We start from the raw sequence: 18,983 nt of genomic DNA on the forward strand, positions 1-18,983 counted from the left end.
GGCTGCGCGCGCCTTTGTGTGGCGGCAGCTGCGGCCCCAGCGCCTTTGAATGTCGAGAGGGGCCGGGAAGGGAGCCTTTCCATGGGCCATCTGTCTCCCCGCCAGCCGCCGCCCCACCGCCGCCCGCGCCCCGCGCTCCGCCTCCCGCCCCGGCGGCTCCCGCAGCCCCGCCGCCGCCCGCGCCCGCGCCCCGGAGCCGCGCCACAAAGGGCCCGCGCGCAGCCGCCGCCGCCGCCGCCGCCGCCGCCGCCGCGCGAGGAGCCAGGATGGTCCTGGTCCACGTCGGCTATCTCGTGCTTCCAGTGTTTGGCTCTGTGCGAAACAGAGGTATCGCTTTTTCCTTTCGGGGTCCGCTTCGGAGCGTGGATCGCCGCAGGCAGCGGGGCGGGGGCGGGCGCCGCGGGCGGCCGGGGGCTCAGGGCACACCCGCGGGGACGCAGGGCGAGCGGTGGCTTCTCCCCTCTCCCTTTTGGGGGACCCCCAGTGTGGGGGTGGCCGCCCTCGTGGGAGCTTTTGTAGTGAAGTTAGGGTTTGGCGAATTTGGGTCCCTCCCTCCCCAGCCCCATTTTTTATTCTTTGCGGCGGACGCGGTTCCCCCAAATCACAGCCCCTTCCCTAATACCTAGCCCTGTATGATCGAAAGAAGGCGAGAGGTACATGACTGTGTGCGTGTGTGTGTGTGTGTGTGCAAGCATACTTGGTTTTCTGGTGTGTGTGTGTGTGTGTGTGTGTGTGTGTGTGTGTGTGTGTGTGTTGAGGCATATATGTTTTTGTGTTGTGTTTGTATTTCTTTATCTCTTTGGTCATTGATACCGAAGGCTGGTTAGCTGGGATCTGGCATCTGCCCTATCCCGTGCCCCAGCCCCCACCCTCTGGTGGGCACTTGCATGATTTCCCGTCCCGTCCCATCCTTTTCTCCCCTGTAACCCTTTTTTGCATCTCCCTTGTGCTATCCCCCCCAACCCCCACCATTGTCTTTGTATGACAGTTGCATTTATGGGCTCAGTATGCTTGGGTGTGTGTGTGTATGTGAGCGTGTGTGTAAGTGTGTGCGCGCTTAGGAGTCAGACGTGCCCTGCCGTGCACCCCTGGTCCCGGCCGGAGCGGGGTGCCCGGCCCTTGGGTGTCGCGCTGTGTGTGAGGATGAGGTGGAAAGCTGCCTCCACGCCAGGCCTTTGCCCCGGGCGGGCGTTGACAAAGCAGCAGGCCGGCGCCGGCTTTGTTTTTAACTGTGATATATGGGGTGTGTTTGCACGGTCCCCTTCCCCACATCCCCTTTCCCTTACATTCTGCTCCAACAATAGCTTGGTTTCCCCCTCTTCTCCCCCCCCCCTACATTTCTTCCATTTTCTTTTAATCAAAAATTCCCACCTCCCAAAGCAAATCCGGGATGCATTTAGATTCATTTTTTTTTTTTTCTTTTTGTATTCTGCCTCTGGACTCACATTTCTCTTCTTGGAAATGTTTCTGCTACCCTCTCCCACTCCAAGTCTGCTTAAATCCCTGCTGGCTAAGGCCCTCCCTCCTCCCCCCTTCCTCACGCACAGAATGATGTCTTCCCTTTGCGACCAGGGCCGCTCCACCGAGTCAGAGCAGGGGGTGGGGTCGCGGGGCCAGCGCTTTAGTGCGCCCCAGGGGCCCGATTGGGCAAGAAAATGAAAGCCCAGCCCTCTTTCTTCCAGCCCAGCTGTCCCCAGCCCCACGCCTCTCCCCAGAACCTAAAAGGCAAGGTTGGCCCCCTTAGGCCTGTTTGAACCGCAGTTTTTTTGTGTGATGATAGAATGATGACATTCTGCATTTATCAAATCTTTTTTTTTCTTCATTGTGTAGCTCAGTGAATGGTCAACTCGCTGCTGTGTGCGCTGTGACCCTTCTGCCTCCGCATTTAGCTGTATTGTGACACCCCTCTTAACCATCTCCTGTCTCCATCTGAGGAAGGCATTGCTATTTAAGCGGCAGTATCCCTATCTCAGGCCGGTGGAGGGGGTGTGGGGTGGGTGTGTGAGGAATAGGAGTGGGGCGGGGGCTGGGCGAGATCTCCCTTGAAATGCCAACCCCCTCCCCCAACACACAATTATGTCTTATTACTTGGCATTTCCTCTTAAAGCGGGTGTGGAACATTACACTAGGCAGAAATTCAAAAATGATTAAGAAGGATGTTGAGCCTGAAAGTATAATTATCCTGATTAAATCATTATCATCCTCATTAATACCACGGATCTCTAAATACCATTGCAGGATGCCGATTTTACGTTTTGAAATTCAAATTGCTCAGCTGCCTTTAAATTTTATTTTTAATACACCCCCCCCAAAAAAAAAACCCCAACAAAACAAATTCTGCCCATCAGTCAAAGTTTACTTTCATGGCAAACACGCCCACAGGAAATTCAAGGGCTGAGGGTGAGTGGGGCTGTGGGTAAAATTTAGCACCATGAGATAAGAATTCATGACCTTTTGATAGAGGATACTAATGCTTAACCCAACAAGGTCCTACACCACAATCTTCTTGTAAAACTATTAGATAGCTTGCCAGCTTAAGTCTGTTCTTTTTAGTTTCCATTGTAGTAGAGTAGGACGTAGGCCATTTCAGAATAGATGTAGAGAAATAACCATTTTTGTATCTTCATCTTGTTTAGCTGAGTACATTGCACTGTAAATCCCTGTTAAGTGGATTCCTTTTGCCTTGGCTTGGAGGCTGTAGCACCCCATTTCCCGCTTATCTGGGTGGCCATCAGCTAGCTTCTTGGCAACACCCAGGAATAAGTGAAGAGATTACATTTAGTCGGAGGCCAAAAATAATGAGTGTATCTATACATCTCTGAAAATCTTTGATGAAATGGCAGTTGCTTCCACTCCATAGCCTCTGAAAATTTGGTGCAGCAAGGTCCCTGGCTTAAGGGGGAGCCGGGGCCGTGGTGTCTTAATTGTTTAATTGTACAATGTCAAGAGCATCTTTGGACATCCGCCCTGGCCCTCAGAGCTGCCCCTTTAACAGCCGGCTCCCTTCTGCTGCCTCACCAGCCAGACCTGCTTGAAAACTGAAACAAAACAGCGGCAATAATGAAAGAATAAGGCCCCTACTTCGAGGGCCCTTCCAAAATAAAGTCCCAAGTGGCTGCCCCAGATTGCCATTTGGCAATCTGAAAAGAAAGAGAAAAAAAAAAAAAAAAAAAACCACAAAACAAAATGAAGAAGAGAAAAGAATCCCCAGCAAAATGGTTTTCCATTAAACAGGGATAGCGTGTTCTGCTGTGCTGAATTACTTCTTGTTCTTATTTTGTGGGTAATTTTTTCTGTATCAAATATCCTTTTGGTTGTGTATCTTTTTCACCTTTTCTTGTACTAAAACTAAAGCATGATCTGTATTTTTTTACATCCCCCAGTTGACAATGTACAGCGCTCGGTTAGAGATGTCACCCTGCTGAAACGTACTGTGGTCGTGTAGCCCCGGCCATCTGCTCATTGTACGCTGCTTTTGTTCTGTTGCCCTTCCGAAGCATGGTGGGCCCAGCCTTTTTTTTTTTTGTATCGTGTGCATGATGACATTGTTACACACAGAATCCACTAATACTAATATACAATCTCTCAATAAAGAACTAGTTTTCCTATATTAACCTAGTGTGCTTTTTCTCTTGCTGTTTTCCCATTTATTGTCGTATCCTGCTGTTTAGATTTTTTCCCTTGCTTTTCTATCCCCACCCTCACCCACCCACCACTCCCACCTCCCATTGTAAGATTCGAGTGAATGCCTTGTTTTTTTTCCTTTCCTTTCTTTTTTTCTTTCTTATTTATTTATTTATTTTTGTGGTACAGATCTAGTCCGTATCTTTTTACAGCAGACACCTGGGGCCATGGGAAGGGTCAGCTGCCCTACCACACCAAAACGCTCAACTGCGTAGGGACCCTGCCTTTGGCCACCTGTGTACCTAATAGCCTGCACATTTCATCATCGTTCCTAAGTTACATGGCACTCAGTTTGTGATGCTGGGGAAGAGGGAGGGGTATAACACTTAGGTTGAGAAAAGGGATACTGTTCTTAACTAGCAATCTTGTAGCATTTCAGACTCGCCTGAAAAACCCATTTTTGGTTGTGTTTGAACTTTTCCTTTTACTGTCTCATTGATTTACTGTCCTTATAAATCATGCTGGGGGTAACATGTTACATGCAGTGGAAACCATGGTCTAGAATTTTAAAGTACCCTCTTCTATGTGCATCTTTAAATTCTTGGGACCTGCAGTGTAAGTTTTGCATTGAGATCCTGCATAAGGAAGATGTTGGCAACAGAAACCAACCCAGACCACCCCCACATTTATCCCAGGGTCAGCAGCCTGACCTGTTACCGTAGAAATAAGAGGGTCTGTGTCCTCTGTAGGCTGTAAGCCAGTTAAAGCTGATTATAGCCTGGTTCCCTGACAGCTGCCTCATCTGTGGCCCTACTGCCTCTCTTGAGAAAGAAAGCCCGATCTCTTGCCATTGTCGCTCTGTGTGTGTGTGTGTGTGTGTGTGTGTGGGCGCGCGCATGTGTGTAGGAGGTGGGGTGCGGATCAGGAGGGAAACTTCCCCCAAATTGAATTGGAAGAAAAGCCCTTAACGTGTATCTTTTTTCCATAATTACATTTGAGAAGCCAGTGGAGAGGTATTTTTCCCCCAGAGTGGAACCCAAATTCAAGCATTTGTCAATTACACCTATTCAATTTCAGCCCAGAAGAAGTCTTGCTAAATGAAGCATTTTAGACACCCAGGAAATCAGTTCGTTAAAGAAATTCATGGTTTCTACAAAGGGTCATCATTTTGGAGCCGCTCTTCCTTGGGCTGTACCTCCTCCTTCCTTCTCTGGGCTGTCTGCTGGGGTCCCTCTGCCCCTCTGCTGGCATTCCTTCCCCATGGAGGTGCACCCTGCCTGACCACAGTGCTTCCTTGCCTTCTTTGTGGCTTGGTAGGACTCTCCTCTCCTCCCATTACTGCCCTTTCTGCTCTGGGCCTTTGTTCTCATGCTCTCCCCAGCCTGGGTGGGAAAGCTGAGCTGATTTACTGTGACACATGGACACACATGGAAGTTCCCAGCAGAGGCTCATGCTGTAGTTGGTACAAGAAGAGTATGCAGGCCTTCAAGGATTCTTTTTTCTTTTGTTGCTTCTCCTCCTCCCTCCTTTTCTTCTTTTATTTTGGCTTACATGAAACTTTTAATTTTGTTCCTAGTTTGAGAAAGCAAAATCAACCATTCCCCAACCCATCCTCAACAATGGTAAAAGTACCCCAAATCAGGTGATGACCCTCATTTTTGTCCTAGAGAGCAGTGGCTTTTATTAGATTGATGTTAACCAACCCTAAGATTCTATTTCTCTAGATTATGTGTGTCAGAATTCGTTGAACAATACATTGCAAGGATGGTCTCATAACCTAGTAATAATACAGAAAGCTAGTGGGGTTAGTGGGAAGTCATGCTTTAGCAATTGATCAAATGCATACTCTATTTTCACCCAGATTGTCAGAAGAAACACATTCAGATGAAGAAGCCTTTTCCCCTGACTGGATGATCCAATCATTACAAAGCCATTGTACTTTACATCTACTCTCTCAACCATCTGACACATATCCGTTTTAATAACTTTTGACTCCAGGATTTTGGAAAAGCCATCTGTTACTTAGATCCTACAGCACAGACTTTGTAATGAGATGAAACACAGATCTTGTTTACCAGTCTTCTTTTCAAACAAAAGAACTCTTTTGAAACTAGCATCAGATAAGGACCACTTAATTGATGAGTTTTCTTAAATAATAGTTTACCTATAAACCAGCAAATACAATTCATCACTCAAGACTAGGGGAAAACCATCAAGAGTCTCGATGCTCTAAGATGCAGGTGACAGAGACCTGGGTCCTCTTTTCTTCACTTTACAGTTTGCTCTCCTCCTGTCCCATCCTTTCCCCCTACATCTCTCCCATCTTTAAATAAGCAGCCTAAAGTGTCCCATTGGAAACCTTAATCGTTTCCTGGTTTCCTGAGTGAGGGAAGCAGCAGCTCTGAGCTGGACCCAAGTGCAGTGTGAAACCCCTTTCCTGGCCAGGAGACACACGCCCTTGACTCCAATTCAGAGTATGACTCTGGATCTCTCAATCCTACCTGACTACTGTTTGCACAAATGTGCCAGACATTTGTGCCTTTGTTTTCCTATGGATCTAAATAGCTCTTTAAAAATTCCTGGCTTAACACTGTATGAATGTGAATGAGTTTTTATTAGTTTCCGGTACGGCTTGGCCACGGATGAGCCAATATATTTCCAAGAGAGTTGGGGGGAGAGTAATGGGGAGAGCTTGCTTTGGAGAGAATCAGATTTTCTGGATGCTTTGAGAACTAAAAGCAAATGTTCATAACCCTGAAGCACAGCCGCTTGCAATGCCTGTGCCTTCATGTACTCAGTCATTCATTCATCCACTCACCTGTTTGTTCATTTAGTTATTGAGCGTTTATTGAATACCTACTTGGGACCAAGCTAAGGGGGATACTAAAGCAATGTAGGACCTGGGTGTCTGCCCTCCTGAGGCTTATGCTGAGGCTGGGAGATGAATGCTTAGGAAACAAGATGCTGTCTCAGATGTTCTGTGATGGCAGAACATCCTGACTGGGCGAAGTGGGAAGAGCCTGGAGCAGTCCCGGGGTTGAGTCCTAGCTCAGTCTTGACCTGGAAGGGTGAACTTAGACCGCTGCTCTGAGCATCCTCTAGACAGTGACCACCATCATACCCGATAGGGTGTGTCTAGAGTATTCAAAGGCACCTGGCACGCAGCAGGTGCCTAGGGTCTGCTAGATGGTTGCCCCTCCATCCCCCATAACTGGAGGCATTTATTCGTGAGGGATCAAATAAAGTCTCAGAGCTGAACTTGCTGAGGAAGTGGAGTTAAGATGTGCCTCAAAGGGTCGTATAAATACAGGAGGGAGGAAGAGGAAGAAGGGCTGCAGGTTGGGGTAGGGTAGAAGTGAGACTTTGGCTAAGGCCAAGAGGCTCCGCTGATTTGGCAAGACCAGGATGTGCCTATGAGGAAGGGTGTGTGTGCATGCACGTGTATGCGTGTGTGCATGTGTATAAGGGTGTGTGTGCAGGTCTGTCGCCTTGCATGGCCATAGGAGGCCCTAGGGTCATTGTCACTGCTTCTCCCTAGTGCACAGCTCCAGGGGTTAAGCAGCACGTGGTCTGGAGAACGTGGGAGGAAAGTCTGGAAGATATTTTGAAGCCAGTTTTTGAAGGCCTCGGGAAGCTTCAGCAGAGTTTGAACTTGCTCCTTTAGCCATTGGGAGCTCTTTGGGGAGAGTGGTATTTCGACAACTCATTCTGGCAGCTGATGACAGAGGGGTGAGCCAAGGGGCCGAGGCCGGGGAGGAGGCCATGGCAGGCTTCCAGGGGTGATGGAAGCCTAAACCAAAGGTCTGGGGGATGGGAAGGACAGCTCCCACAAGGGGCCTTACCATAAGAGGAAGTGAGCAGAACTGAGCCTGGGTGAAGCGCCTGGGAGTGTGTACGGCCATGAAGACAAACTGGGAGATGGGAGCAGTAGTCAGTTTCAGGGAGAGCTGAGTTCGGTGAGTTTGAGATGCCAAGAGTGACAGAGGAAAGGGGACTGTGACAGTGTCCTGTGGTTTAAGACTTCTGTACCCAGCGCGGTTAGGAAATTCACTTCAATGAAAATTCCTCATGTTTTCATGCAACTCCTCAAAACCCTCTCTCTGCAGTCTTGAAATCCCCTTCTCCGGTTATATGCACGCATCTTTAGTCAGTAGGCCATTCTCTCCATAGCCTCCCTTAGGACACAGACCCCTGGGGAGCTGTGCCCCGCTGTGCCCTGGTGTCTCAGTTTGAATGGTTTTCCTCGAACTTCACCGTTTTTGAGAAGAGAGACTCCAAGGCAGGCAAGTGCCAGGATTCTTGCCTCCACACGTTTGCAGAAAGGTTGACTTTACCCGCGTGAGGAGGAAGAGCTTGGTGTTCCAACAACTTCTATCTGTGTTCTATCGTGGAAGTAGTGGAATGACATTTTGGAAGGTTTAGAAAATAGACCAAAGGGAAAAGAAATCTTTTGGATGTCCACCCCCTCCGATCATGTTAGTGAAATTCCTTCCACGTGTTCGTGCACACATACATGTATATATCGCGGAGAGCTGTAAACACAGTAACATACACTCCTGCATTCTCCATTTTTTTACGTCACATGTCACAAGCCTTTTCATGCTCTCCTATGTTGTCTCCATGAGCATCACTTTTAATGGCTGTGCAATATTCCCCTCGAATGGTGGCTCTGCCCTTGGGCTGGTGGAGTCCAACGCACTCACAGGGCACTGGGTTGAGGGCTGCTGTGAGCCACATGGGAGGAGAGGTCAGCGGATGGGTCTGACAGCTCCAAAGCCTCTCTGCTCACCATCGGCCTCTTCCATCAACAGGTCCAAATAGGTGGAGAGGAGGGTGGGTAAGAGAGGGCTTGGAAGCAGGAAGGTTTGCATAAACTTCTGAGATCTGGGTGCTGGTCTTTTTTTCTGCCACAAACTCCTGTGATCATGAGCAGGTCAGCTTCCCCCACTGGGCCTCAGTTGGCCGGTCAGTCAAATGGGGATGATAGGTCCATCGTGTCTGTCTCACAGGGAAGGACTTGCCACAGAAAGTGACGCAAATGAAACAAAAGGAGAAGTCAGCCAAAGGCCAGGGTAGCGGCACTGACTGGCATTCCCTAGTGGTGGTCCTCAGACAGGAGAGACAGTGCAGTGGGGACAGCCCGGACGCGGGGTCCTGCTCCGCCAATTAGCGAGGGTGTGACCTGTGGGGTCACGTCCGACTGCTCGGTGCCCTCTTTGCTGTCTGCTACTGGAGATGATTGGCCGAATGGCCCCTTCCTGCCTTCAAAAACCGAGATTTCCCCCAGATGAGAATCACTTGCATCACTCTTTGCCTTTCCTTAGTGCCACTTTCCTAGGCCACTTCCGCCGGCCGGCTCTCCGCGCCGCGCGGGACGGCAGCCAGGGGCCCGCAGAGGCCCTGAACGCCGACCCGACGCGGGCCGAGCTCAGGGTGGGGCGGCTTGCCGGCGCAGCTGCCCTGGTTCGGCCTCAGAGCGGGAAGTTCCCGTGCTTTCCTAAGGCATCCTTTCCTTGAAACCTCCCCCTGAGGCGAGCCAGCGCGGGCAGGGGAGACAGCGCTCGGGAAGTCACCCAGTGGGTGGCCTGGCCCGTCGGGGCTCAGCGCTCCCCCAGGTAGCCGCGGTGCGGCGGGGACAGGAAGTGGCGGCTGCTGACTCAGCACCAGCCTGCCACGTGGAGAGGGGGTGGAGGAGAGGCTGGGAGGAAGTGAGCACTGGGCCAACACCTGTCTCAAGGAAGGGCAGGAAGCTCTGGAACAGCTGCTGCTCGCAGTCTGGGGCTGAGAGTGGGAGGGAAGGGGGCGGAGGCGCGCTCGAGTCTGCCCCTCCCCCACAGCCAGTGTCGCCGCGGCTCTGCTCCCCTAGCTGCCGGGGCCTCCGTGCCACCCCCTCCCCGTGTTCCCCAGGCACCCGCCTCCTGGAGCAGTTGCTCCCGTCCCCAAACTCTGTGGGCAGGAATGGATGAATGCCTCCCCCCAGGACTGGAGATCCTGGTAGGGTTCCTTAAGCCGGAGGGTGGAGCTCCCCGGACTGGTGGGGGGGGGGGGAGGGGGGCATTCCCTGCAGGCGAGCTGGAATGGACTGGCCGGGAAAGAGCGGCTGGCCTGTCCAGACCTCCACCTCCACCTAGCAGACATGGTCCTCGTGACCAGAGTTGAGAAATCCAACCCTGGGGAAGGTGAGACATGATGAGGGGAAGGCTTGGGTCCACAGGGCTGTCCCCCACTACCGGTCACCCCTGGCTTGGGAGCCTGTGTGTCCAGGTGAGGGAGACAAAAGAGGTAGCTGGACAGAGCCTCGGCCTTGATTTAGTTGGAACTCGCTGGAGCTGCTCTTGGACACCAGGTTGGGTAGACTGTGGCACAGGTGCAAGTCCGGCCTGAGCCGGGAGCTCAGCGGCTGGTCTGGGTGGAAGCTGGGCTTGGGAGGCAGTGCCTCCTGGACTCCTTTCTGCTGAGGGGATAGATACTGAGGCTGCCGCAGGCAGGGGTGCCCGGGAGGCAGGGCTGGAGCCGAGCCAGAGGGGAAGGGCAGTAAGAGGCAGCCGTGGGGAGGGGGGAGGGGAAGAGAGGTCGCAGGTGGCGAAGGGAACAACAGCCAACCAGCCCTCACCTGGGCAGGTGAACTGGGAGAGTGACGGAGAAGGTGGAGAAGGACCCCAGACAGGAACCTGGGCTGCATTTTCGCATTCTATCCCCACTTCATCCTGAAGGGTCCTTGACCAGTCTGAGCTCCCCCGAGGAGACAGGTGGAGGAAAGAAGGAGAATGACATGAAGGATGGGAAGGAGGAAGTTAGAGACATGTTGTCACAGTCCCCTCTGCTCTTCAGCAGGTGGCACTCACCGTCTCCCGCAATACTCACTAAGTCTTTTCGGAGTCCCTCTTGTGCTCACCATGGCCGGGTGGTCCAGACCTGCCCTCTAGGAGCATCCAGACTAGCGGGGAGTTGGGAGAGGTGTGCAAGGGACAGAGAGCAGAACCCGTGACTCCGGGCCAAAAACGGCCCTTCCATGCCCCATGCCATGGAAACATAGCGTGGTTTCCAGTTTTACTACCAAATCTGGGGAAAAAGGGGTTTTTATATTAAACTAGACAAGGAGCTCTTAAGTCATCAATTGCAAAGGTTGCGTGAACTTTTGAGTGAAAATAGAAGACTTGGATGACACATTTCATGTGGGCAGGTCAGACTGTACCCCCGTGGCTGGGGAGCTCGTTGTTTTACACTGACATTGGGGTGCTCCCGGGGGAGAGTATGAGGGGTGCTGGGTGAAGCAAGTTCTCGTCACAGAACCGGAATCCCAAGCCTGTCCAGTGGCTGGAGTTGCAAAGCCAGCTCCCGAGCGCCCCAGTCAGGATCGGGACCCGGGTGTCCTGATTCTGAGGGGTCAGTGTTCTTCCTGGTCTTGATTCAAGGCCAGTTGGAAGCGGCCTGAGCTCCAGGAGCCCTCACAGGGGTGGTCGAGTGAAGCTCTGTCAGGGGCACAACTGGGTGAGGCTGAAGACAGTGTGGGGTTTAGGCAGAGAGAGAGAAGGATGGTATTTCAATATGGCGCCTCATCTGCCGTATTGCCTCCGAAGTCTGGAGAGCCAGGGCGAGGACTGGGAGCGAGGGTCTGAGTGGGGGAGGCCGGGAGGTGGAGACGAATCCCAGGAAGAAGCAAGGGAGGGAGGCTTTCCTGTGGGGGGTGTCTAGCAGGGCTTCCCCCAGGACTCTCATTTTTACTGTAGTAAAATACATACAGTGGCTCCCCCTTACCTCTGCAGTTTTGATTTCCACGGTGTCAGTTACCCACCGCCAGCTATAGTCCAGAAACAGATGATCCTCTTTCTGACGCATCATCAGAAGGTCAGTAGCAGCCTAACCTACGTCACAGTGCCTGGTCGTCCCCCCCACAATCATGGACGCATTTTGTCACCACACGTCATCATGGGCAGGCTGGGTACAGGACAGTGAGATGTTCTGAGAGGAAGACCACGTCCACGTAACTTTTATTTGTACAGCGTATCGTACAGCATATCGGTACAATTGTTGCAATTTATTATTAGTTATTGGTAATCTCTTCCTGTGCTTTATTTATAAATTACATTTATTGCAGGTAGGTGTGTATAGGAAAAAAACATAGTATATACGGGGGTTTGGTGCTGTCTCTGGTGTCAGGCATCCACTGTGGGTCTTGGAACATATTTCCTGTGGATAAGGGGGAGCTGCCGGATAGCATAAAATTTGCTGTTTTCACCACTTTAAGGTGTGCAGTTCATGGGCATGGAGTATATTCACAGTGCTGTGCCACCATCACCACTTTCTATTTTTAAAACTTGTGGATGGCCCCAAACAGAAGCTAAGGGCCCCCTTGACCTTGAGGCCTGCTCCTGGGCAGGGCACGGCTGTGCCTGCTGGGTCTCCTTGAGGACCACTGGGGGAGACTAAGTGGTAGCAGGAAGTGCACAGATTTTGGCATCGGGAAATCTCGGGTTCAATTCTTGGCTTTGGCACCTACTAGCTAGGTGACTTTGGGCCCCTCTGAGCCTCCTCTCTTCATAACAAAAAATGGAGGTAATTGTTATTGGTACCAGCGTCAGGGGGCAGCGAGGATGAAGGAATTACATATCAGGTACAAGGCACCTTGGAGGTGCTTAGCAAAAGATGGTCATTCCCAGCTCCCACTGCCTCCTCTGAACATGCATCCTGTTTGTTTGGGCCTGGAACCCTGGGACAGTCTAGGGGCAGACCAGAAGGGGCTGGACATGTTCCCGTGTCATTGCATACGCAGTTCATGAGAACCTAGGGTGCTGGGGAGACCCCCGAGCACCCCGGAAGTGGGTGGAAAACCCAGACTGGGCGACACAGAGGGCGAAGCCGATGGTGATGCTGGCTAGAAATGGAGCCTGGAGGCAACTGGTCAGGGTTGGCACACGGGATGGGGAGAGGTCGCTGAGGCCTGGAGAAGTCAGGAGGGCCTCCCGGAAGAGGCAGAGCTGGAGCTGTTCCCCAGGAGGGAGAGAGATCTGCCCTTTGCTGCCTGGGGGAGCTGTGAGGTCAGCCTGCCTCCCACGCCCCTTCCCACTAGGCCCACATCCGATCCAAGAGGTGAATGTTCAGAGTCCTGTGGCTGTCATCCTTGTCTGAGTTTTCTTTTTCTTTTCTGGAGCATTGGGCCCTCTCATTTCATTGTCATCCCACCCATTCCAGCCCCGCTCTCCCTGCTCTCTCCCCTGCCCCACCCCCAGCCATCTTCCCTATAACTCTCTGCCTCCTCTCCCACCCCCTGCCTGAGCGCTCCAGTGGGTCAGCGTGCCGTCCCTCGGGAGAGCCTGCGGAGGGCGAGGCTGCCCTAGGGGAGCTGGGGCTTTCGTGACCTCCCTCTGGAGCAGGTACCCCTCTCGGGGCATTGGTTCTGTTCTCTGCAGCATGGGGTCCTCATCCTGACGTGCCAGGCTGCGTGGGGTTTAAATGGGCCCCCCGTGATGCCCGGCACAGAGTATGGGGCTATTTTTGTTCCTTGTGGCTGTCCACTAGGGACGTGCCACACACAGAATCCCCTGCCTGCTTCTAGGAGGCACTTTGAATTTGGTAAGGGGAACAAAGGCGAGGAGCCAAGACTTCTTGGAGCCAAAGTGCCCTCATCGGTAAAATGGGAACAATCCTGGTAAACCCATGCCCCACCCCCACTGGCCCCCCTTATCATGAGGCTCAGATCTGATGGTGCTTTTGTGCAGCTCATCTGACAGGTGTGCACTGAGCAGCCCTGGCCCAGGCGTTGTCCCGGGCACCGGAGACACAAGGGTAACGACGACAACAGGAGCACTATAGCATATGCTCACGGGGCACTTGTCCGTGCCAGCCGCTTTCCTAAGCGACTTACCCTAAACAGACTCCGTGTGGTGGGAAACAGGTGCGTGAGCAGTCAGAAGTGAGGGCCCAGGTACGTACCGGGTGCTCTGCCAGCCTGCGCGGGGACGTCCCGGGGAAGGCAGTGCCCGGGGGAGCTGGGGCGGAGCTGAGTCTTGGAGCGTGCGTGGGCTTGACCAGGGGATTGGGCCGGGACAACGTCTCGCAGGCAGAGGGGCTGCAGGGGTACCGGGTGGGCTGAGAAGCAGAATGCTGCCCGTGGGGCCTGGAGGTGAGGCTGATGTCCTGCGGGGCAGCCGGGGCTTTGTCACTCCTAGTTGTCAGCACAGCAGTGTTGCCCGTCCATCAGCGTGGCTGCTGGTTGACTGGCTTGTGTCAAGAACGAAGTGCACACGCCCTACCCAGAGATGGCATGTTCTGAGCCTCGGGCTGAGGGCGGGACCAGGGCACTGCCCTCGAAGGCCTAGGAAACAAGGTTGACATCTCGACAGACCCCCTTCCCCCCCCAGCCCAGGAAGCAATGAGGGGACGGGATACCCTCCCCCCACCTTCCAAGGGTTATCATGGCTGACTGCTGGGAGGAGGGGGAGGAGGCCAGACGAGGGCAAGATGAGGGGGACGTGGTGTCCAGGAGTCTTGGAGGACATGGGCCTTGAGCTGACTGACCCTTGAACTAGGGCCCCGGGGCAGCATTTTTCACCCAAACACTAGGACCCCTTGAGCTGTTAAATGTTGTTTCTGCAGAAAAGTTACACGTTCCGCCATTTGGGAAAATGCTGCACGCGACACCCCTGTCATGGAGGTCCCCGTGCATGTGAGCACACTGAAGGTTCTGGTAGCTCGCACAGTACTGAATGCCCTTTGGTTCTGCTTCACTAGCACTTCCCCATACTCTCTGACCACAGAACTGTGTGTGTGTATGGTGAGTCCTAAAACATCCCTTGAACTTGGCGCGCGGAGACCGTTTGGGAAACGGCAGCCTGGGAGCTGGGTCATCTACCTCAAGGCTGGCCCAAAGCAGCTCCTTATGTGAGGGGAAGTAGAGGCTAAGAAAGGCCATGAAAGGTGGCCCATCGGTTGGTGACTGCCTGTCTCGAAGTTCCCCCCCTCACCCCTCCAGCCCAGTCTTCCTCCCAGGAGGGCCATCTTTACCTGCTGAAGAGAAGACTCTAAGATCAGGAGGTCAGTGGTGAGCGGGTCACCCTCTCCCAGCGACACCCTTGCTGGCCAGCCTGGGGGAGCTCCAGCCAGGGAGCGGAGGAGACCCTGGAGGGAGCTCTCGGCCCCTGGAGGGACGGGCCTTGTACAAAGCCCTGCTCTGCTTAAGACTTTCCTCCCACCTTTTATATTTATGACCTTGTCCAGATGCCACGGGGTGGGCTTTCTCCCTACCCAGCCGGGAGCCCCCATGCCCCTGTGCCCATAGCTATATTTGACACACTGCACATGGTCCACGCAGCTCTTGATATTCACCTAATAATGCACCCAGGTGCTCAACCCCAGCATGCACGCACGCACTCAACCCCACATGGTCCCCGTGTAATACACATTCGTACACGATCCACACGCAGTCAGAATGTCAGCACATACGCTCATTCACACTCGTTAACACCTGTACGGGATTGGAATGTGTGGTACACACATTCACAGATGCAAATAAATGCACACCTATGCACTTGCAGCCACGCACACGCGTGCACACAGGTATAGGTATACCGGTGACACCTCCTCACCTCTCAACATACAAGCTTAAATGTCTCCAGATGGGGACCTCCTTCTTCTTGTCACTGACATGCCACCTGTGCCCGATGAGGCCCCCATCCCACCATCACTGAAGTCACACAGTTAAAATTCCAAGAAACAGATGGAGACCTTCAGCCAGGCTAAAGCCACGAGGCCTGAGCGTCTCCATATCCCCTGGTCAGGCTGGCCAAGGTAAGGGGCCCACACCTGCCTCAGAGCCGGGGCCTGTGGCATCCCGTTGTTCCCATCCTCAGGACTCTGCTTTCTCCACGGGGCCTTGCTGAGGCCCTGGAGGGGCAGTGGCTATGTGGGCTAATGCGGGAGGCACAGCTGATTTGCTATGGTATCCACTATAGCCACCTGGTGATGGATAAAACAAACATCGACAGCCCCTTTTGGATGTCAAGTGGCCTGGAGGGCTTCATGGAAGAGGTGGGTCTCGAGCTGGGGTGAAGGATGAGGACCATGTCAGCAGGAGGTGAGAGAGGGGAGGACGTGGAGGCGGGGAAGTCACACGAAGGGCATGGGGAGCAGTGAGCATGGCTGGTGGCCCCCTAACCCAGAGAGCCCCAGTGATGATTGTGGGGACAGTTTGAGCAGAGACGGGAGAAGAAGCAGTGGGGCCAGGAAGCAGTCAGTAGCCCTGCTCTGCTGGGGTTTCCTCCTGCTGCCCAGGAGACTCCTCATTCAGTGCTCAGCTTCTGCACCCAGGTGGTTGGGGGAATTAAAGAGACCATGCAGTATTAATGTTGCTGCCTTGTTTTATAAAGTGTCCTAACAAGCCGGTAAGCCAGGCACACTCAGTCTTATTTACAGCTGCTATTATTTCTCTGACATGGAGATTAATTTGATGATAGCCATTTATAAGCTCTTCTATCATCAGATGGGCCCATTACCTGGGAGGAGAGGAGGGCTGGATTTAATTTGTGAACAGTGCGCTGGGTTTTCCTGCTCCGGAGTGTGTGTGGGAGTCACAGTCATAAATCATGGAAGGGAACAGCAGCGCTGAGACTGGAGGCCGGGGAGCTCCCCAAGCCGGCGGAGTGCGGGAGGGAAAGGGATGTCCTGGCGGGTGTGCAGGTCCGCAGGCCCAGCAAGCTGGGTGGGGAAGCCCAACCACCTGTGTGGGAGAGAGACACTGGAGATGGCCCAGCCAAGGAGCTTCAAACTCAAGTCTACATCAAGTAAGAATCATCTGGAAGCTTATTAGAATACAGATTGCCCTAGCCTAGGGGCAGGGTTTGGGACTTGCCCCAGTCTGGAAAAGGGTCTGGAGTGTTCTCCGAGGAGGCCTGCCTGGTGCATTGTTGCCTGTGGACAGGCCACGCTAGTCCCCCTGCTCCAAACAGTGGCTTCCCTTCCCTGGATTTCTGAAGAAGAAAAGGACAGGAGAAGGGCTGGCCAAGAATGAGGTTGTGTCTTGAGCAAAATGGTCAAGTTTGCAGAGGCTGTCTCCTTGCATCTTTGGAGGCTCCCAGCACTGCGGACCCTCAGCTGGCTGTGGGAGCCTCCGGCCTGGCGGGAGAGAAGCATTAGTCCCGGAATGTTGTCCCGCTGGGGGCTTTATAGGCACCCCCTGCCGATCATCCCATGTTGCTCTTGGGTTAGCTTTTACTAAAGCCAACTGAACAATCAGAAAACTGAGGTGTTGCAAGCAGTGGTTTTGAATGTCATGGCCTAGAAACTGAGGCCTGGGTTTAAAGGCAACTTGGACGTTGATGTCCTTTCCAGGACCGGAGGCAGTATCCCCAGCCTGGAGGCAGGGCCCAGCCCTGAATCAGCGCACGCACACTGACACCGCGGCGCTCAGCAGGGAGTAAGACAGCTGCGTGTGTTGGGGTAGGGGTCTGTAGGAACTCGAGCTATTCGAGGAGCCCTCATGGCTCATGGACCTACGCAGCCTTCCTCCAAGAGCTGCGTCTGTTTTCCTGGGGGCCTCTGGAACAGAATGCAATGGATCTTTCTCCACGGGTGGCCCGGCAGACACTATTACAGGTCAGTGGGGGAGATGGGTTGTGGAGGAGGAGGGCCTACCTGACTCACACACGGAACTCCATCGTGTCCTGTTGGACGGCAGTGGCCCGTGGGTGGTGAGCTTGCTCCTGGCGTTTCTCCTTGCATTTCCTGGGCCTGTCCCCGGGATGGCTGCTTCGTGTCCCCTGCCTCCCAGGCCTTGGCCTTTCCTGCCCTGCCACCGGCTCTTGGCAGCTTTTGCGGGGCTCTGCTGGAGACTTCTGACGGTTCTTCAGGCCAAACAGCCCCGTTTCCTTCTCCTTGGGTGCCTCTGGTCCCATCCAGGATGCTTGCCTTGATGAGCCCCAGCTGGTTAAAGCCCATAAAATGGGAAGGCAGCCAGTATGGACTCCAGCAGATGCCTTCCCCTAGTCGAGAATCCACACTTCTGTTAATGCAGCCTGATTTTGCACCAGATGTTCTGAGCACACAGCACCCTTGTATTGAGCTTAATTCAGGTGGACCAGAACCCTCAAACTGCCAACACCTGCTACGGAGGCTCTTCTGCCTTAGCTTATTTGAACTGGTTTATTTGGTAGGGTGTAAGTTTGGCTCTGGTGACAGAGACACAAAGTAAAGGTGGCTCAAAGGGGCTACCAGCTCTCTGGCACAGCCTGGAGTTAGTGTTCCTGGCCAGGCCTGGTAGGTGGGGACTCGATGTCAAGCATCAGATACCTCCTCTCTTGCTGCTGCCCCCCTCCCTAGGGCGTGGCCCCTTTCTGCGTGGCCCAGAGTGGTTTCACCCCCGTGTCCACTTTCCAAGCAGTGGGATGGAGGAAGGAAAGAAAGGGTAGAAGGAGCATGATACAGGCTGCCATCACCCACTCATATCCCGTTGGGCAGAACTGGCCCACATGACCTCGTGTGGCTGCAAAGGAGGCTGGGAAATGTGGTCTTCATTCTGGAAGGCCACGTGCTAGCGAAATCCGGGAGTTCTGTTACCACAGAAGGAGAGAATGGATATTGGCAGAGAAGTCAGCTCTGCCTCCGTTCGTTCTCCGACCCGTACACCGGGCCTTCCGCTGACGTCCTGTGTGTGCACTTTTCCATTTAGCGTTATGGTGGGTGGGCTAGCATGCCTTCTATGGCTTCCCCACTAGGCAAGGACAAAGCCCCAAGGTGGGAAGGGGGAAGCCACCCTCCAAGCTGGAATCAAACCCTGCGCTGTATTGATGGGATGTGCTCATTCGTCTAGTTGCGGATTCTCCTTGTTGTCCTGGTGACTAGCTCTCATTTGGCATCTTGTCCCCGAGAATACAGTAAGATGTTGGAGTGGAGACTGAGATGATGGTCGTGGAGTGCCCGGCCCGGGGCGTGTGTACAGCAGACCCTCAATAAACGCTGTGCATCCTTGGGCAAGGCACTTAACCTCTCGGGGCTTCTGTTTACTCATCTGAGAAATGGGGATATAATCATGGCCGGCCCCTGGGTGGCTGGGGGGATTCAGTGAGAGTCCACAGGGAGCACCATGCAGTGGCTGGCGCAGGGAGTGGCTGGCACAGCTGCCACAGAGGCAGGCTGGCCTGGGGGTCCGGAGAGCAGGCTGTGGGTCAGGCTGCCGGGTGAGAGTGAGGCTCTAACCTCCCGAGAAGTTGTGTGAGTGAAATGGGATCCAGTGAGATTTCAGTACAGGTGCCTGGTAAGCAGTGGGTGTTCAATGAATACTAGTTTGGGGCTCCCGATCCCTACCTCACTGCCACTGGTGGGGGACCCCGGATGCCAATCCCTGGATCCCTCCCCCTCCCTCGGTA

General features: G+C 53.6%; 1 protein-coding gene and 1 long non-coding RNA gene across 3 annotated transcripts in view; one reads left to right on the forward strand and one right to left on the reverse strand.

Moving 5' to 3' along the window:
• Positions 1-225: 225 nt before the first annotated feature.
• The window catches only part of RNF165 (ring finger protein 165), a 112,310-nt gene continuing 93,552 nt past the window's right edge, over positions 226-18,983 (forward strand). The window contains exon 1 of the mRNA XM_023241960.2: positions 226-327. Within this exon, the coding sequence (XP_023097728.1) occupies positions 267-327 (61 nt within the window). The 5' untranslated portion in view covers positions 226-266. The remainder of the gene's footprint in view (positions 328-18,983) is intronic.
• Positions 12,856-18,047, reverse strand: LOC123381418. Of its 2 annotated transcripts, XR_006588339.1 has the most exons (3): positions 17,254-18,047; positions 16,116-16,339; positions 12,856-13,939 (listed from the first exon to the last, which is right to left on the reverse strand). It is a non-coding gene; the product is annotated as an uncharacterized LOC123381418 (long non-coding RNA). The 2 variants fall into 2 exon arrangements; XR_006588340.1 differs by lacking the exon at positions 12,856-13,939 and having other exon boundaries at positions 15,963-16,339.

Source organism: Felis catus, chromosome D3 (genome assembly GCF_018350175.1).
Source record: "Felis catus isolate Fca126 chromosome D3, F.catus_Fca126_mat1.0, whole genome shotgun sequence".
In the NCBI taxonomy this organism is placed as follows: Eukaryota; Metazoa; Chordata; class Mammalia; order Carnivora; family Felidae; genus Felis; species Felis catus.